Source organism: Nerophis lumbriciformis, linkage group LG28 (genome assembly GCF_033978685.3).
Source record: "Nerophis lumbriciformis linkage group LG28, RoL_Nlum_v2.1, whole genome shotgun sequence".
Classification (NCBI taxonomy): domain Eukaryota; kingdom Metazoa; phylum Chordata; class Actinopteri; order Syngnathiformes; family Syngnathidae; genus Nerophis; species Nerophis lumbriciformis.
The window spans coordinates 6,421,766-6,443,282 of NC_084575.2; the positions used below are offsets into that span (position 1 = coordinate 6,421,766).

The following is a 21,517-nucleotide window of genomic DNA, read 5'->3' on the forward strand; positions in this document are numbered from 1 at the left end:
GTGAATGTCAAAAAAACGCTGCGCTAAAGTGAATGTCAAAAAAACAGTCAGATAGTTCAGTCAAACTTTAATAATATATTGAAAACCAGCGTTCTAACAACTCTGTCCCAAAATGTACGCAAATGTGCAATCACAAACATAGTAAAATTCAAAATGGTGTAGAGCAATAAATAGCAACATAATGTTGCTCGAACGTTAATATCACAACACACAAAATAAACATAGCGCTCACCTTCTGAAGTTATTCTTCATTCGTAAATCCTTCGAATTCTTCGTCTTCGGTGTCCGAATTGAAAAGTTGCGCAAGCGTGGGATCCAAAAATGGCCGGCTCCGCCTCGTCGAAGTCATCGGATTCAGTGTCGCTGTTGTTGTGCAGCAGTTCTGTGAATCCTGCCTTCCGGAAAGCTCGGACCACAGTTGTGACCGAAACTATCTGCCCAGGCATTTACGATCCACTGGCAGATGTTGGCGTATGTCGACCGGCGCTATCTGCCCGTCTTAGTGAAGGTGTGTTCGCCTTCGGAGCTGTGTGAAAAAAGCCACCCGGCCTCTTCGCGTAAACTTCCCTTAACCACTCGCTCATCTTTTCTTCATCCATCCATCCCTTCGAGTTAGCTTTTATGATGACGCCGGCTGGAAAGGTCTCTTTTGGATGGGTGGAAGTTAGCATGGCAAGCTAGAACCACAGTGAAGGATGACTCCTCATTCCCTGTGGTGCGAATATTCACCGTACGTGCTCCCGTTCCACAGTGCAGTTCACAGGAATATCAGTTGCTGTGAAATACGGTAGTAATCCGTGTGCGGATGGAGAGATTGCGTCTTTTTATGATCCGGATCCTTGTCGCGTAGTAGGAGCCATTTTGTGGTCTTTACAGATGTAAACAGGAAATGAAACGTACGGTGATATCCGCGCGTTTTTTCTTCTTCTTCCGGGGGCGGGTGAAGCGCTTCCTGTTCTATGGGGGCGGGTGAAGCGCTTCCTGTTCTATGGGGGCGGGTGCTTTCCTTGGCGGTTGCTTGCGTAGAAGAAGAAGCGCTTCCTGTTCTACCGGGAAAAAAGATGGCGGCTGTTTACCGAAGTTGCGAGACCGAAACTTTATGAAAATGAATCGTAATAAAGCGCACCGGGTTATTAGGCGCACTGTCAGCTTTTGAGAAAAATTGTGGTTTTTAGATGCGCCTTATAGTGCGGAAAATACGGTATATATAAGAAAACCAAGACTTCTATCGATATTTGCAGTTGCGGCTTTTTGTTAATATGAAGGTGAAAAGTGTCACAAAGACGAGTATATGTTTGATTGAACTGTTTACAAAAGCCTACAATTCAGAAATTATTGATAGAAGTGTTTCATGCTTGTATAAGGGTCTGTTGAATATGAAATCATATTCAACTTCATATATTAAAACAAAATGGGAGAAGGAAGGAGGGATAACTAAATCTGAGGAAGAATGGACAAAAAAATGGAAATATCAATGGACTTGTACCAGCTCACCAAGTGGAGGGAGTTTGGCTGGAAAACTTTCATCAGATTTTTTATTACACCTTTTCAGAAGTGTCACTATGATAACAACTCCCCTGCCTGCTGGAGAAATTGTGGGAATTCAAATGCAAATCACTACCATGTTTTGTGGGACTGCTCCACCATAAAGGACTATTGGAAAGAGATACACCAAGCTCTACAGGATATTTTCAAACGTGAAATACCCCTCCAAAGTAAAACTTTGTTTTTTGGACATGTACCTCAGGACTGGCTGAAGAAAGATAAACATTTAATGAATATCCTACTGGTGGCTTGTAAAAAGACCATTACTAGGAAATGGATATCCCAGGAGAGCCCAACTTTGAAGCAATGGATGGAAACAACAATGGACATATATAAAATGGAGAAGATAACTGCCTTTATTAATTATGAATTGGAGAAATTTACTTTATACTGGGAAAACTGTGTCAACTGTGTCACGCCCCATAAACCTGATTTTAATTTTTCGAATTAGTGATTGTACTGCAAAAAAAAAGAATAAAAGGGATTACTCCCTTTATGTGTATATGTATGTATATATGTATATATATATATATTTATATATATGCATCTGTTTATATTTTATTTTATATCTGATTATTATTATTATTAATGTATTATTAATGTATTATTATTATTTTTTGTTCTTTGTTTACTTAATCGATGTATTTGTAGATATTACTTTGTTTTTTTTGTTCTTTCTTTCTTTTTTTGGGGTGGGGGTGGTATGGGTGGGATACAAACAAAAATATTTTGACATTTAGGGCAGACAATAGATATATGATTTATGTGAATATGATGTAAACTGTGGTACGCAGGCATCACCTAGTGGTACGCCAATTATTATTTCATTATTTAAATACAGTGTTTTATTTTTCTACATTCAAACACAGTATTACTGTTCAAACTGTGTGTAATGTTAGAGTAACTAAAAATATTAAATATACTTGTTACATAACGTGTCTTCCTTGTTTTTAATGAATAATTAAGACCTACTATGCTACTGTATTTTAATGCTGTTCATGATGGTGGTACTTGGAGATCCAAGTATTTTCTGAGGTGGTACTTGGTGAAAAAAGTTTGACAACTACTGACGTAGTGACATTGTAAACTACAATGGCAGACACCATTTTGTTATACCCAATACATCGCGCTTCCAACGAGATCCCGTTTTTCCCCCCGAGTTAGAAAGTTCCAGAACTGTTCACGTTATACCATCTCATCTCATTGTGGATCATGTGAATGTTTGAAGTGGAACTAAATGTGATCTCTGAAAGGGCTACACATTATTTCCAAAGCATGGCCCCCATCCACATATACAATACTAGTACATGTCTGATGAAAAACAACAATATTTTTGTTATTTTATTATAAGTGTGCCAAATCACCTATATTTGAACATTATCTAATGGAAATGACTGCTGTCTGATAATCACATTAATAACACAATAACAATCATGTGTCTGACTACACCTATTAATCACAATTAATCTAACAAGTCATGTTCATGTTAATAATGAAATATAAAGTTAGTAAACATGTGAGAGTAAGAAGTAAACAAACCTGTTCTGTGTAACACAACTTGAGGTTTCTCGAAAACAGCGTCCAGTAGTTGACGTAGTCTTTTGTTTTCTGCTTTTGTCCGAGAAAGTTCCTCTTTGTACTCTGCTATCGTTCTTTCACACATTTTCACACAATCACAACACTTTACACTCACACTTGATCTTAACTAAGCGATGTGTTGATCAAATCCGCGTCTCTTTGTTAGCAGCTAACAAGCTAAGCTGACTAGCACGCTAAGCTAACTAGCGCGCTAAAACAAGTAGCAAGCTAAGCTAACTAACGCGCTAAAACAAGTAGCAAGCTAAGCGGGCCTAATAATGTCCAAAGTTGACTGAGACGAGTGGAGTTTATCCTGACACGGAGGATGAATAAAGTGTAGTTAGTAGCGAGGCTTAGAAGCGTGTGTGGAGTAAAGGAAGACTTTGCTGCGAAGCGCATATCCTCCACGCATGCGTCACTTAGGGGCGGGGCCAATGAGTCATAGTGATGGGCAAGTCATGAACGATTCGTAATAAATGTATGTTTTCATGGTGTCTCCACAAAAAAGCACGGCAACAAATGATCCATCCATCCATTTATCTACGGCGTGTCCCTTTCGGGGTCGCGGGGGGTGCTGGAGCCTATCTCAGCTGCATTCGGGCGGAAGGTGGAGTACACCCTGGACAAGCCGCCACCTCATCGCAGGGCCAACACAGATAGACAGACAAGTATATCAACTGTATTTGACTTTAAATCAGATAAATATCATTCAACAACAACACAATGTGCAGACTATAATTACTGCGTTGCTGGTTTTACTGGTGTAAAATTCTGCATCCGAGAGATCACAACCATTGCAGCCATGCGTCCAAAACATAACATCATCTTGCAGGGACATAAGGACAAGCAAAAGTAAAGTGTCTGTTGTTTTACAATGTAATAATCTATTTAATAAGAAATGCTCAGAGAATACCTTTTTTTTAGTATTTATTGGAGGCCTCAAAAGACAAAGGCCGTCTGTTTACAGGAGAGTGTCACCTTTTATCTTAGCTCAGGAATGCATGGGGGAAGGGTTGGAGACAAGCGGGAAACTCTTAGTTAGGAAAAGTGTAGCTGCTGACAGAAGCACATTGTATATATGTTATATCATTTCATAGTTGGTTAGGGTAAATAAATACAATGTATAAATATAAGGTCATATTTAGAGCTGGTTACTTGTTTCTCTCGCGAGATCTGACAAGACTGCGCGCGAAGCAAACAGGGCGAGGATAAAGCAAGATGGCGTCTGACGGTGAGGACGTTATTGCAGTCGTCACAGTTCAGTGTTCTTAATCTGTGCGTCCATGTACACATATATGTCCTTTATTACACTCTATTAAATAGAGTCATAATAACTGTTTGCATCCGGTTACATTAGTCTGAGCGCACTTCTCGAGCTAGCTTAGCTTGCTAGTTAGCTTAGCTTGTTAGCTGCTAACAAAGAGAGATGAAAACACATCGCTAAGCAGAGATCAAGTGTGAGTGTAAAGTGTTGTGATTGTGTGAAAATGTGCGAAAGAACCATAGCAGAGTACGAGGAGGAACTTTGTCCAACAAAAGAGGAGAAGGAGCGACAACATGAAAAACATCAAGTTGTGTTACACACAACAGGTTTGTTTACTTCTTACTCTCACATCTTTACTAACTTTATATTTATTATTAACACTTTTCTTCAATAGATTGTCTATAGGAAGATGAATTGTCATGTGAGGATGTTCAGACACACAATATTTATGAGAGGTTGATGTTCCTCTCAGTTTGTAACAAAGTGTATCAACATGTTTACACAAAACTCACACAGTCACCGGGGGAATATTCCAGAGAGCAGGTTAAGTGCAAACTCCTGAGTATGTAAAGCTCCAGAGTTTGACCTCCAAAAATAAGAGAGGTTAGACAAAGTCAGAGTCAGTTACCATGGTAACTGAAGCTGTAAACCTAGCCTGCTAGCTGGCAGGTTTGACAAGTTATTTATGTGTGTAAAAGCTATACTGACCTGTTATTTCCTTCATATTGGTGCAGCCATTAACCTACTACAACACCTGCTACATTAACCTACTACAGGGGTCGGCAACCTTTATCACTCAAAGAGCCATTTTGACCCGTTTCACAAATTAAAGAAAACAATGGGAGCCACAAAACTCTTTTGAAATTTAAAATGAAATAACACTGCATACAAAGTTTATTTTTGCTTTGTGCTATGTATAAACCAGGGGTCTCAGACACGCGGCCTGTACCTTAATATGAAAATGTAATGTTAGTGCGGCCCGCAAGTTTGATATGAATGCTGCTTGACAGCATCACACTTGCCAACCCTCCCGATTTTTCCGGGAGACTCCCGAATTCCAGGGTAACTATTCTCACGAATGTCTGCTGATTTTCACCCTAACAACAGTAATAAGGGCGTGCCGTGATGGCACTGCCTTTAGCGCCCTCTACAACCATTTGTACATGCAGCGTGACAGCCCAGTTACATGTTGTATGTGGCCTCTGCAGACACACATGAGTGACTGCAATGCATACTTGGTCAACAGCCATACAGGTCACACTGAGGGTGGCCATATAAACAACTTTAACACTGTTACAAATATGCGCCACACTGTGAACCCACACCAAACAAGAATGACAAAAACATTTCGGGAGAACATCCGCATTGTAACACAACATAAACACAACAGAACAAATACCCATAATCCCATGCAGCCCTAACTCTTTCCCATGCAGCCCTAACTCTTTCGCCCCCCCCCCCCCCCCCTGGGCTGCATGGGATTCTGGATATTTGTTCTGTTGTGTTTATGTTGTGTTACAGTGCGGATGTTCTCCCGAAATGTGTTTGTCATTCTTGTTTGGTGTGGGTTCACAGTGTGGCGCATATTAGTAACAGTGTTAAAGTTGTTTTATACGGCCACCCTCAGTGTGACCTGTATGGCTGTTGACCAAGTATGCCTTGCAGTCACTTACGTGTGTAAGCAGAGGCCGCATACAACATGTGACTGGGCCGGCACGCAGATAGTATGGTGAAAAAGCGGACGCGACGACAGGTTGTAGAGGACGCTAAAGGCAGTGCCATCACGGCACGCCCTCAATGTTTTTGTCCGGGTGAAAATCGGGGAATGTTTGCTCCGGGAGAGGCACTGAAATCCGGAAGTCTCCCGGAAAAATTGGGAGGGTCAGCAAGTATGCAGCTTAGCCGAATCAGAGTGATCAAAGAGCCGCATGCGGCTTTGGAGCCGCGGGTTGCCGACCCCTGACCTACTACAACACCTACTACATCAACCGACTCGATGTAGTGTGCATGCTGACTACTAGGTTGTGAGTTCAAACCCCGACTGAGTCATACCAAAGACTATAAAAATGGGACCCATTACCTCCCTGCTTGGCACTCAGCATCAAAGGTTGGAAGTGGGAGTTAAATCACCATAAAAGTTATTGCACCGCTGCTGCTCACTGCTCCCCTCACCTCCCAGGGGGTGATCAAGGGTGATGGGTCAAATGCAGAGAACAATCTGGCCACACCTAGTGTGTGTGTGACAATCATTGGTACTTTGACTTTTTAATGTGGCAGTGATTGTGGAAAAAACAAAGCCTGATCTAAAGATGACATCTTGATCTCATACCATCTCAAACCAATTGGCCGTTCATTATTAAGTGAAATGTCTTAAAGTCGCTTAAATTCGTCTTTAAAGGGGAACATTATCACCAGACCTATGTAAGCGTCAATATATACCTTGATGTTGCAGAAAAAAGACCATATATTTTTTTAACCGATTTCCAAACTCTAAATGGGTGAATTTTGGCGAATTAAACGCCTTTCTGTTATTCGCTCTCGAAGCAATGACGTCACAGCGTGATGTCACATCGGGAAGCAATCCGCCATTTTGTCAAACACATTACAAACACCAAGTCAAATCAGCTCTGTTATTTTCCGTTTTTTCGACTGTTTTCTGTACCTTAGAGACATCATGCCTCGTCGGTGTGTTGTCGGAGGGTGTAACAACACCAACAGGGACGGATTCAAGTTGCACCAGTGGCCCAAAGATGCCAAAGTGGCAAGAAATTGGACGTTTGTTCCGCACACTTTACCCACGAAAGCTATGCTACGACAGAGATGGCAAGAATGTGTGGATATCCTGCGACACTCAAAGCAGATGCATTTCCAACCATAAAGTCAAAGAAATCTGCCGCCAGACCCCCAAGAAAAGAGAGCGGATGAGGGTATGTCTACAGAATATATTAATTGATGAAAACTGGGCTGTCTGCACTCTCAAAGTGCATGTTGTTGCCAAATGTATTTCATATGCTGTAAACCTAGTTCATAGTTGTTAGTTTCCTTTAATGCCAAACAAACACATACCAATCGTTGGTTAGAAGGCGATCGTCCAATTCGTCCTCGCTTTCACCCGTGTCGCTGGCTGTCGTGTCGTTTTCCTCGGTTTCGCTTGCATACGGTTCAAACCGATATGGCTCAATAGCTTCAGTTTCTTCTTCAATTTTGTTTTCGCTACCTGCCTCCACACTACAACCATCCGTTTCAATACATGCGTAATCTGTTGAATCGCTTAAGCCGCTGAAATCCGAGTCTGAATCCGAGCTAATGTCGCTATAGCTTGCTGTTCTATCCGCCATGTTTGTTTGTATTGGCATCACTATGTGACGTCACAGGAAAATGGACGGGTGTATATAACGATGGTTAAAATCAGGCACTTTGAAGCTTTTTTTTAGGGATATTGCGTGATGGGTAAAATTTAGAAAAAAACTTCGAAAAATAAAATAAGCCACTGGGAACTGATTTTTAATGGTTTTAACCCTTCTGAAATTGTGATAATGTTCCCCTTTAACCAAGCAACACTATGTTTTATCCAGATTAATCGAAAACATTTCCAGTAGAACACTTGATTAATAAAATGTTCAATAGCCATAGCCCTATACTTCATGTACAATTTAATATTTAGCATGTAGGAGTTAAAATGTGTTTTGTTTGTGTCCTGTAGACATCCATCAGCTGATTGTACACCAAGAAGAATGTCTCCCTCATCTACAGGGGGACAGTTTCACTTTAGAGGATCCACAGCCCTCACATTTTAAAGGGGACAAGGAAGATCCACAGCCCCCTTATTTTAAAGAGGAAGAGGAGGGAGAGTGTGTTGTAGGGCAGGAGGAGGATGATGTCAGCAAGTTTCCACTGACTGTTGTCTCTGTGAAGACTGAAGAGCATGAAGACAAAGCACCTGAGTCCTCACAGCTTCATCACAGTCCAAGTAAGCACAACATCCACATATCATCTAATACAATATAAATACAAGTCCACTTGCAATGGAGCCAATGGGAGGTCCTCTATAACCATCCAAAATACACCAACAATACTCCATTTGCATTTTGTGGCTTGAATGTCCACCAAGTGTTAGTTGAGTTGAGTTTATTTGGAACATGCAAGCATACAACATGATACATCACACATGCATGCATACAACATGATACATCACACATGCATGCATACAACATGATACATCACACATGCAAGCATACAACATGATACATCACACATGCATGCATACAACATGATACATCACACATGCATGCATCCAACATGATGCATCACACATGCATGCATACAACATGCATGTGCTATAGTACTGTATTCAGTGCTGTAGCCTTAACAGACATTATAACAAAATGAAAACAATGGAAAACAAAAAACAAAAACAAATGAGCATTGGACTTTCTTTTTCTTTCTTTTTTTTTTACATATTTGAAAATATGCATTGTGGGACGCCATAGCAGGATGGAGATCACTCAGTGTTAAAAGCCATGGAATAAAAGTATGTTCTTAAGAGCGATTTAAAAACAGGAAGAGAGGAGGCCTGTCTAACACTCAGAGGTAAGTCGTTCCAGAGCTTGGGAGCAGCAACGGCGAAAGCTCTGTCACCTCTAAGCTTCAGCCTTGTGTCAGGGACCGTCAACAGCAGCTGATCGGCTGATCTTAGGGATCGGGTGGGGCAGTAAGGCTGAAGGAGGTCGGAGAGATATGTTGGAACGAGGTTGTTTAGACATTTAAAAACAAATAGTAGGAGTTTAAAATGTATTGGGTAACGCACAGGGAGCCAGTGAAGGGACGCTAATATAGGGGTGATGTGCTCACACCTGCGGGTCTGTGTTAGCAGACGAGCAGCAGAGTTCTGCACGAGCTGCAGGCGGGCGAGGGAGTCCTGGCTAATGCCTACATACAGGGTATTGCAGTAGCCTAGACCAGTCAAGATAAAGGCGTGGATTAATTTCTCAAGATCATGTCCTGACAGAAACGGTTTCACTTTCGCTGTTTGGCGTAGTTGATAAAAGCTTTTTTGTACGACGCTGCTGATTTGTTTTTCAAACTTAAAATCTGAGTCAAACATTACCTCCAGGTTTGTGACACAGTCACTAAGTCACTAAGATACTAATATATATATTAAATGTAGCTTTGATGTGGCAAGCTACTTTTGCAGTGTAGCTTGTAGTGTAGCGTGCTACAATTCTCTGAGGATAGCTTAGCTCCATTTAATTGAGAGTAACTTGTAGCTTAGCTTACTACATTGTCCAGGTAGCTTGCCCATCACTGTCTATTTGGCCTAGCTCACATGTCAATAGTTTGAATACTGCAAACTTCAATACAGTAACACCTCATTTGTTCTGCAGACGTCCAGCGGGTGTCAGCGGGGAGTCATGAAGAGGAGTGGCACACCAGTGTGGGACAGAAGGAGCTACAGGCCCCCTCCCACATTAAGGAGGAGCAGCTTCATGATGAAGATGAAGCTCAGTCCTTACAGCTTCATCACAGTCAAAGTGAGGAGAACAGAGGGGCGGAGCTTGTAAGTCAACACATCACAGAAGCTGATGGAGAGCATTGTGAAGATATCAAGTCAGAACCAGACAGCATCTTTGCTCCACTGTCAGACATGGACCACATGATGTCACACTCTTCTGATCACAGTGACCACATCCAAAAACCTTTGGAGAGTAAAAATGACTCTAAAGGTGATACGAGACATCACACTAACAACAAACACTTTGACTGCTCTGAATGTGGGAAATCATTTAGACGGAAGAGTGATTGTACAAGACACATGAGAACACACACTGGAGAGAAACCTTTTACTTGCTCTGTTTGTAAGAAGAGTTTCTCCAGAAAGGGTGTCATGACCAGACACATGAGGAGGACACACACTGGAGAGAAACCTTTTGCCTGCTCAGCTTGTGCTAAAAGATTCAACACTAAGTATGCAATGACCACACACATGAGAACACACACAGGTGAGAAACCTTTTACTTGCTCTGTTTGTAAGAAGAGTTTCTCCAAAAAGGAACGCATGACCACACACATGAGAACACACACTGGAGAGAAACCTTTTGCTTGCTCAGCTTGTGCTAAAAGATTCATCACGAAGAAGGAAATTATATTGCACATGAGAACACACACACGTGAGAAACCTTTTACTTGCTCTGTTTGTAAGAAGAGTTTCTCCAGAAAGGGTGACATGACCACACACATGAGAACACACACTGGAGAGAAACCTTTTGCTTGCTCAGCTTGTGCTAAAAGATTTAACACTAACAATGACATGATATTACACATGAGAACACACACAGGTGAGAAACCGTTTACTTGCCCTGTTTGTAAGAAGAGTTTCTCCAGAAAGGAATGCATGACCACACACATGAAAACACACACTGGAGAGAAACCTTTTGCTTGCTCAGCTTGTGCTAAACGATTCAACACCAAGTATGACATGATATTACACATGAGAACACACACAGGTGAGAAACCTTTTACTTGCTCTGTTTGTAAGAAGAGTTTCTCCAGAAAGCAAAACATGACCACACACATGAGAACACACACTGGAAAGAAACCGTTTAGTTGCACTGTGTGTGATAAAAGGTTCAGGTATAAGTATCAGGCCAGTAAACACAAGTGTGTAACAGTCATGGAAGCTGCAGGGATTTAAAAACACTTAAACAGCTGTAACAAACGCACCCATGTTCTCCTGGTGTCTCTGCCACTACGCAAATTAAGGAGTCACGGGTGGGACCTGATATTCAGCTGGAAATAATTAATACAGTAAATAAACACAAGACATGTATAACTATTAGCCACAACACAACCAGGCTTATATTTAATATGCCACAAATTAATCCCGCATAACAAACACCTCCCCCCTCCCGTCCATATAACCCACCAATACATCTCAAACACCCGCACAAAACACTCAATCTCACAGCCCAAAGAACCGTTCACCTCCCCAAAGTTCATATAACACATATATTTCCCCAAAGTCCCCAAAGTTGCGTACGTGACATGCACATAGCGGCACGCACGTACGTGCAAGCGATGACATGTTTGGAAGCCGCAGCTACGTACTCTCGGTACCGCGTCTGCGTATCCAACTCAAAGTCCTCCTGGAAAAAGTCTCTGTTGTCCCGGTTCTCCACAGGCCAATGGAAAGTCCACAAAAAAGGTAAAGAATGAGGATTCTTCCATGAAGTGGCTCTGTAGCAAAAAACGCTGGGTCTGACAGGTGCTCCTAGGTGGTTTGTGACCTCAATTTCCACTTCCGCCCGGTCTGATAGCACCGGATGCCTTTTATATCCCCACATTTTATTATGTTACTTATTTAATAGTAACATGATTATTTAATACGCCTGTAACAGTTTACAATGACTTGCATGATCCTTCAAGAGACACTGAAACACAATGTAAGTCATGGCATTGCTGATTTGCTGGTGCTGAGAGGAAAAACGTGTTATATTTGTGTAATTTTTTTATATATATTTATATATAAATATATACACACACACATACATATATACAGTATACATATATACACACAAACACTCAATTTGACATACAAAATAACTACTATTTTTAAGAACAAGTTACAGTAATATATAATACATATAACATATAATATATATGTATATATAAAAAAAATATATATATATATTATATTATATATAGACATATAAACTATATGGGTATATATTTGCTCCAAAAAGGGTAATTCAACAAGTAAACAGTACAGTAGGTAGTTGATGTTGATATATGTAATGCTCATAAGGGTATTCTAGTCAAATATGCGATGTATAAATATCAAAATATTACGTGGAATCACTTTTTGTCAGGCAATATTACATTTAATGACAATGTTACATAAATGAATACATCCAAACACGTTGTACATATTTATTATGTGCAGGAAGAAGTAACAGTTACAATTGTGTGTATCTTCCAAACAAGAAAGAGGTTTTATCACATCACCATGGGACTAACAACACTCCTTTAAATCTCATCAATACCACAGAAGAGGCAAACTGTCCTTTTCCAGGCACCATAAAGTCTTAAATAATGTCAAACACGTAGCGATACAACAACCAGGAAGATAAAGTGTTTGTCTCACACCTACTAATCCACTGTGGACACACCAAGACACAAATGGAGGTTCAGTGACCTCCGCCAAGGAAACACATTTTTGTCAGCCATTCACATTTTGCCACAACACACATGAGGGAAAGTCCTAGTTGGAAATACTAATATTGTGTGTAAGTCACCTGATACATGTTGTGTGTAAGTCACGTGATACATGTTGTGTGTAAGTCACCTGATACATGTTGTGTGTAAGTCACCTGATACATGTTGTGTGTAAGTCACGTGATACATGTTGTGTGTAAGTCACGTGATACATGTTGTGTGTAAGTCACGTGATACATGTTGTGTGTAAGTCACGTGATACATGTTGTGTGTAAGTCACGTGTGTAAGATGACAAAAAGAGATGTGAGTTGTGTTCAAGGCTTTGGTCCTGAAAAGATGGAAGGCTTTTGCTGGGCGCGGTGGATATTTGGAATGGAAGAAACCTTGGAGGGGACCACAAGTGGTAATGATGATGCCAGCCTATTTCATCCTAAACTTCATTGCAAAAGGACGCTTTCTTCTTTCCTTTATCTTTTTCCGGAAAAACATTTCGGCGACGGGGTTTTCAATTTAAAAGCTTTAATTTGCATTTTCTTTGCAGCCGACTTGCTTCCTCTCGCTGAAACCAGGAAGTATCCTTCGGCCCGTTCAATCCCGGGTTGGGGTTGACGGAAGGAGTTTGGAAAAAAAAACAAATGTGAGAAAAGTTGGCCCCCCCGCGACGGTCCCCTTTCCTCTTTGGTCCGGGGTCCCCCCTTACGACTGTCCTTCGCCATTCTTTCCTCTTCTTTTTTAATATTTGTACAAAACTTCACTCGCCCCAAAAAAAAGAAAAGTTTTCGAAAAATGTGGTAGGGGGGGGGGCCTCCAACAACTTTGCCGACTTTACGCTCAGTGACAGAAAAAAAGTTTTCGTGCACAACTTGAGTCCAGCTTTTCTTCCATGTTAAAATCGGTAATGATAACAATCTTTTTTCGTGTTTTTCTGAGGTAAAAAAAAAAAAAAAAAAAAGTTTCTCCCCCTTACCGTCTAACGCCGCCTCGGGAATGGGGGGGGGAGAAAAGAAAAGGCCCTTTTTAGAAAAAATCTTTGACCTGGTCCTGGCTATTTGGGCGTGCTTCAGTTGTGACAAAAAAAGCATGTAAAGGATCTTGGACTGTTTTGGACAAAAAGCCTTCCCACCTGACTTGTCAATGAGCTGCAGAGACTGAGAGGGCATCATCTTCTACCACCACAAAACAAATGAAGCAAGAAAAGTCTTTTCCCAACCTTGAAAAGGGAAGAGGCGGAGAGAAGCAGTTTGTCGCTACATGCGGAAACAAATGCCAAATGGTGTGTGTATCATCTAATAGTGGCCTTCAGATTTCTGTCCTGGGAGTTAAAGACATACACTTGGTTGTCTCCGGTACTGAGAAAGACATGATTCCGTAGTAAGGAGCCCACTTTCACAATACACCACTGTGAGAAATAAGCAAACTCCTTCCTTCCATCTTTATTTACAGTGGAAGAGAGACCACCACTGTTTCCCGCGCCTCAAATTCTGACCAATAGCAGTTTGCATTTAGCGGTCATCAAGTCTTTATTTTGTCTCTTACTGTGGTGTTGTCTTTATTTTGATATGGCATACAGGATGTGATGTTATTATGCTTGACACATTGACTCCTCTGGAGAATAAACTGATCATTACAACTCATATTAGTAGATTAAAGAAAGTGAATTTTGCTTTGATTTATTGTTTGAAATACTTAAACTATAGTATTGTTGTTACTTCAATGTTGACGCCAATCAAGCACTTGATGGCGTTGTGTTGCTAGACTAGGAAGCGGAAGTAGCGTTCATGAGGAGTTTCCATCATACAATTATTGATATTGTCTCTCAGTATGCAAAATAAAGGGACTTTGATTTATTGCATCAAATGTTAGTTGTAGTATTTACATGTTTTTCTTCAACAGTTGGGCAAGACAACCACAAGGTGGCGTAGGCCGCACCAGCACTTGTGTAGCTCAACCATGAAGAAGAAAACTATCCAATCAAAACATTTTCAAGAAAACTGTCATATTTCAATTCGCTTTGCATGTTTTTTTTTTGCCATTTTTACAACTTTTATCCGGCTTTTAAATCAAGCCCAAATGGAGCTTTTTAACGAAAGTGAAACATTTACGATGTACTTTTGGGAGAATAGGTTACAAACTTTTGAAGGGTGGCCTTTTGACGAAGACTGGAAAACGTGAGTTTTGAGTCCAAATTGAAAAGAAGTCAGTTTTAATTGTAAACACTGCAGATAAACTGACAAGACGCATGTAGCAGCTTTTTGTTTATAGCATATCTTTGTTGCAAAGTAGTGTTGTTGAAGCAAGTCTTTAACTCTTTCATTCTTAATAATCAAATGTAAATAATCAAATGTAGATATTTTTTCTTATGCCTTCTGATCTCTCTCTCTCTCTCTCAAATTTGCAAAAAAGTTTCTAGTTAAAACGTTTGCAACATAACTTTCAAGCCATGCTTTTTTAAACTAATGTAAATTACCGTATTTTCCGCACTATAAGCCGCACCTAAAAACCACAAATTTTCACAAAAGCTGACAGTGCGGCTTATAACCCGGTGCGCCTTATATATGGATTAATATAAATATTTATTTTCATAAAGTTTCGGTCTCGCAACTACGGTAAACAGCCGCCATCTTTTTCCCCCGTAGAAGAGGAAGTGCTTCTTCTTCTACGGTAAGCAACTGCCAAGGTAAGCACCCGCCCCCGTAGAAGAGGAAGCGCTTCTTCTTCTACGGTAAGCAACCACCCGCCCCCGTAGAAGAAGAAGCGCGCGGGTATTACGTTTCATTTCCTTTGTGTGTTCCATGTTGATATATGACTCCATGCGCGCCCACATCACAGATGGTGTCAAAAAACAAGTGAAGCACACAAATACAACACTCGCCGTCATTCCGGGTGGATTAACCAAAGAACTCCAACCGCTCGATATTGGTGTCAACAGGGCATTTAAAGCACGACTGCGAACGGCGTGGGAACAATGGATGACCGAAGGCGAACACACCTTCACTAAGACAGGGAGACAGCGCCGGACGACATACGCCAACATCTGCCAGTGGATCGTAAATGCCTGGGCGGATATTTCGGTCACAACTGTGGTCCGAGCTTTCCGGAAGGCAATGACTTCGACGAGACGGAGCCGGCCATTTTGGATCCCGTATTCGCCCAACTTTTTAATTCGGACACCGAAGGAGAAGAATTCGAGGGATTTATGAATGAAGAATAACTTCAGAAAGTGAGCGTTATGTTTATTTTGTGTGTTGTGACATTAAAGTTCGAGCAACATTAAGTTATTGATGTTATTGCTCTGCACTATTTTGAATTTTACTATGTTTGTGATTGCACTTTTGCACATTACCGTACATTTTGGGAGTGAACAGAGTTGTTAGAACGCTGGTTTTTAATATATTATTAAAGTTTGACTGACCTATCTGACTGTTTTTTTGACATTCCCTTTAGTGCAGTTAGATGCGGCTTATAACACGGGGCGGCTTATAGGTGGACAAAGTTTTGAAATATGCCGTTCATTGAAGGCGCGGCTTATTTATTTTTTATTTTTTTTATTTTATTTTATTTTATTTTATTTTTTTTTATTTTTTATTTTTTTTATGTCCTGTCCAGCTTCTCAGGCAAATCATATAGTTGATGTAGATGCCCATGTCGGCTGTTCAGATTTACTTTACAAAAGAGAAGTGTAGGATACTTCTCTTGTTGCCTTATTTGTATTTGACTTTATTAAATGTATTTATATTATCATTTAGTGCAGCCGGGCCGGAGCAGGAGGGGATAGAAAGAGAAAAAAAAAGAAGACAGAGGGGGAAATTGTGGGGACAAGAGGGGGATTAGACAGAGAGACAAAAACAACAACAGCAAACAACAACAACAACAACAATAGAGCAACATCAGCAAATATGACATGTACAAATATGATGGTAAAAGTAATAGCAAATAAGCAGTTAGCGAAAAATAAAAAATAATACAGAAATGACAATGAGCATTATTACACTACAAATGGATCAATACAAATACCAATAGAAATAGCGCTATTGATAATGAACAATACCAATAATTTACCTTTATTATCAACAATACAGTTGTTCAAATGCAACAATACATATACGTAATGATAACTTGAGATACGAAAGAATGCAGAAAAATGGAGGGGGAGAAAGAGAAGCAACCTACATTAACCTTGTAGATTGTTATAGTCACAATAGGTTAAGCTTTGTCAGTGTGCCATGTGTTACACCCAGTTTACCCTAGGGCAACAACTTTAATATATGTTTGATGAAACGTGAACAATGAATGTATATGTACAGAATGTGTATATGTGTTTGTACAGTGAATGTATATGTACAGTATGTGTATGTGTATGTTTGTATATTGAATGTGCGTGTGGATGTACGAACATTAGGTAGGTAAATATGTACTGTATTTGTGTATGTATGTGGGAGCGTAGGTACCTATGTACGTATGTGAGCATATGTGAATTTGCATGTACAATACATTCGACTCCCAGAGTGCGTGGGAGCCAGAGCACGGCCCCATCACCCCCGAGAGCCCAACCCACAAACAGGAGGCGTGGTGCCCAGGGAACCAGGGACCACCGCCCCCACGCAGCCAAGCCGGCCAGCGACAGGAACCCCAGAGCCCGACCCACCGTACCGCCCACAAGGGCCAGCAGCAGGCCGCAGACAGACGCACCCGGCAGAGGACAGGGCACGAGAAAAGCAGGGGACAGCCAGACCCCAAGCCAGCGAGAGACCACACCCCACACGGGCAGAAAGGCGAGACGCCCCGCCCGAGGGACCCAGAGACTCCCCGCAACCGGACGGGAAGACCGCCCCCGCCCCACCGGCAACCGGGCCCCCACGAGCCCACCCCCCACCCCCGGAGAGCGCGGCGAGGCCAGCCCCCGGCCACCCCACCCAAACCGGCCGCCGCAGGACCACCCAGGCACAGGGCCACGGGAACCACCCACCCCACCCGCAGGGACCCCAACGATGGAGATGGAACAACCAGCAACCGCCCCGCCGAGCCCCCCCCCCTGAGGGAGGGGAAAAATAAAAAAATAATATTAATAAAATATATTAAAAAATAAATAAATAAATAAATTAATTAATTAATTAATTAAAAAAAAAAAAGAATTAAAAGAAGATCACAGACATGCTGACAAACAAGGTCACTACCCCAGCAACTGGCCGACTCGCAGCACCTCGGAATACCTTGCAGCACCAAGCTACCACAATAGACGCAGGGACTAGGCCCAACAGGCCCCAACCAAGACGGGCACCCGGAAGGGATGGACAGCGGGACCCAGGAGCTCCAGACACGCAGTTCGGATGCAGTAGCCTGAGGCGTCGACCCCCGTCTGACAGGCAGGCCCAGAGCGTACCCCCAGAAATATACATACATACATACATATATACATACACATACACACATACACGTATACATACCCACACATACACATATATACATATACATACACATATGTACACATACACATATATAAACATACATACATACACACACATATACATACATATACACAGTTCGTCAGCCCCGACAGCCATCACGCGCGCGCGCTGCCACCAGTCACAACATCAGCCACACCCCTGCACCAGACCCAGCAGCCACGGGCGCCCACACCACAAACAAAGGGCAGCAGAAACAGCAGCCGCAATAACCCCAGACAGCCAGCACCAGCCAATCAAATCAAAGCGATCAAAAAAAAACTGCGACCAGCAACCACACGCCACCAGGGCCACGGAGACCAGCCGGCGCCAGCCCGCCGGTCAGCCCGAACGCCAACACGCAAACAAGAGACACCAACCACCACCCAACCAAAAGGCCCCCCACCCCAACCCAAACCCGCACAAACACACCACCGCCCAAACAACCGAGACACAGCATCCAGACCAGACACGGGGGCTGCGCCGCCACCACACCAAGTCACCAACAGAGACCCCACAGCGCAAGGTCGGGCCACACGGGCACGGACCCCATCCAACAGGAAGTGAGACCCGCGCGACGCCACACACAAATAAATAATAAGATTAAAAAAATAAAAAATAAAAAAATAAAATAAAATAAAAAATAAAATTTAAAAAATAAAATAAAATAAAAATAAGTAAATACGCGGCTTATAACACGGGGCGGCTTATGGTGCGGAAAATACGGTACTGATAATCAATGCTATCGCCTCAAATTGGCTATCATTAATTCAGTGTAGGGTTATAGACATCGTGTTGAAATCCCATGCTGTTCCAGGCACTGTAGCTGTCAGTCAAGGTACCTGTTTGTTAAATAGGAGATGTTGGGCTCAAATCCCGTCAGTGTCTTGATGTTTTTTCTGTAACACTTTCTCAGTTTGTTTTCAAACCACATGAATGCAAGCCAAATTCTATTCGTTTTGAATAAAATCCCAATGGATCCACAGAGTTTGATGTTTACTGCAATGTTTTCTTCAAAAAATGCCATTTTAAATGTGAATTGAACCAGGACTCAGAAAGAAACACTACGTCAGATGGGTCCCAAATCACTTTGTAGTTTAAGACAGCAGAGTGGCGCAGCGGAAGCGTGCTGGGCCCATAACCCAGAGGTCGATGGATTGAAACCATCCTCTGCTATGATTTAGGTTTCAGGTGACTATTTGACTGGTTCTTAATTTGAAAGCAAGGCCAACACTCATTCAGACTGCAGCTGTCTTCTCTAACTCTTTGGGAATTACACCTATGATTCCTGCTAAAAGAGAGGTTAAACATCTTATCAGTCAATCTAAACAGTACAGTTGCAATCCATTGAAAGCCCTGAGAATACAGTGACTTGAATGAATGAGAAATTTCACAGGTTTGTGCGTGACATTTTCATGGAACCCAGCATTCATGATGTTGAAGCCTGAGGTCTGCCTATATGAGAACCCTCTAAATTTGGTGTCGTGTGTGCTCGGCTGTACATGAGGTGGTCAGCTATGTTGCAAACTACTTTATGATGAAACACAGGACCTTGCTATCATTTATTTCCTTGCTTATTTATAGAGGTAAGAAGGAAAGTAAAAATACCTTGTTTCCACCCTGTTTCGAACAGGGGACCTTTCGCGTGTGAGGCGAATGTGATAACCACTACACCATGGAAACTGCTGCAAGATGCAGACCTTTATCAAGACTTACAAGTTGATTTTCGGCCAATGGAAAACATGGTGCTCGCTAGTCGTATTGCTGTTATTAGCTGCATTGCATTTCTTGCCTTTTGTGGATGTTGTTAAATCCCTTGTGCACGTAGAACGTGTTCTACTTTGTAGCATGTTTTGTCTGTCGCGGCCCGCATTTCAACCATTCTTCCTCTTAACCGAGTTTAGAAAACTTTTTTACTCCACAGGCATTGGTGGTTCAGTGGTAGAATTCTTGCCTGCCACGCGGGAGACCCGGGTCCGATTCCCGGCCAATGCATTCTGTTGCTTTTATTACATTTTAACTAATATTCATAAGAGACAAAAGCAATGTTTGTGAAAACCGCAAGACGCAGGCATTCCACCCAAAAGGCATATTGGACTCACCGAAGGCTGAAGCAGTGTACTTCTAGTTACGCTAATCCAAAGACAACGACATCGGGACATCGTAACATAAGATTTTATAATTTTTTTGGGAGTAATTAATCATGTAAACCAGTAAGTCTCTGTGGCGCAATGGGTCAGCGCGTTCGGCTGTTAACTGAGAGGATGGTGGTTCAAGCCCACCCAGGGACGAAATCTTGACTCGAGCACAGGGGTTTGAGGGTTTTCTTGTACAGCCCATGTCCTTCTCTAAATTTGCAAAAAAGTTTCTAGTTAAAACGTGTGCCACAATTGCAATATAACTTTCAAGCCATTCTTGTTTAAACTAATGTAAATTACTGATAATCAATGCTATCGCCTCATATTGGCTATCATTAATTCAGTGTAGCATGTTTGGTCCGTCGCAGCCCGCATTTCAAACGTTGTTCCTCTTAACCGAGTTCAGAAATCTCTTTTACTCCACAGGCATTGGTGGTTCAGTGGTAGAATTCTTGCCTGCCACGCGGGAGACCCCGGTCAGATTCCCGGCAAATGCATTCTATTTGTTTTATTGCATTTTAACTAATATTCATAAGGTACAAAAGCAATGTTTGTGACAACCGCAAGACGCAGGCATTCCACCCAAAAGGCATATTGGACTCACCAAAGGCTGAATCTGTGTTCTACTAGTTACGCCCATCCAATGACAATGACAATCGGTCAGTGCGTTTCTGTTAACTGAGAGAATGGTGATTCAAGCCCACCCAGGGATGAAATCTTGACGCGAGCACGAGGGTTTGAGGGTTTTCTTGTACAGCCCATGTCCTTCTCTAAATTTGCAAAAAAGCTTCTAGTTAAAACGTTTGCAACATAACTTTCAAGCCATGCTTGTTTAAACTAATGTAAATTACTGATAATCAATGCTATCGCCTCAAATTGGCTATCATTAATTCAGTGTAGGGTTATAGACATTGTGTTGAAATCCCATGCTGTTCCAGGCACTGTAGCTGTCAGTCAAGGTGCCTGTTTGTTAAATAGGAGATGTTGGGCTCAAATCCCGTCAGTGTCTTGATGTTTTTTCTGTAACACTTTCTCAGTTTGTTTTCAAACCACATGAATGCAAGCCAAATTCTATTCGTTTTGAATAAAATCCCAATGGATCCACAGAGTTTGATGTTTACTGCAATGTTTTCTTCAAAAAACTGCCATTTTAAATGTGGATTGAACCAGGACTCAGAAAGAAACACTACTTCAGATGGGTTCCAAATCACTTTGTTACAAGTAGTTTTTACTGGATATCCACCAGAGTAAGCATCTTGTAGTTTAAGACAGCAGAGTGGCGCAGCGGAAGCGTGCTGGGCCCATAACCCAGAGGTCGATGGATCGAAACCATCCTCTG

General features: G+C 41.8%; 1 protein-coding gene and 1 non-coding gene across 2 annotated transcripts in view; both read right to left on the minus strand.

Moving 5' to 3' along the window:
- Positions 1-12,532: 12,532 nt before the first annotated feature.
- The window catches only part of LOC133570497 (uncharacterized), a 45,340-nt gene continuing 36,355 nt past the window's right edge, over positions 12,533-21,517 (minus strand). Inside the window, exon 4 of the mRNA XM_061923172.2 lies at positions 12,533-12,540. Coding sequence (XP_061779156.2) covers positions 12,533-12,540 — 8 coding nt within the window. The remainder of the gene's footprint in view (positions 12,541-21,517) is intronic.
- trnav-cac (transfer RNA valine (anticodon CAC)) lies at positions 19,651-19,723 on the minus strand. Its single transcript has one exon. It is a non-coding gene; the product is annotated as a tRNA-Val (tRNA).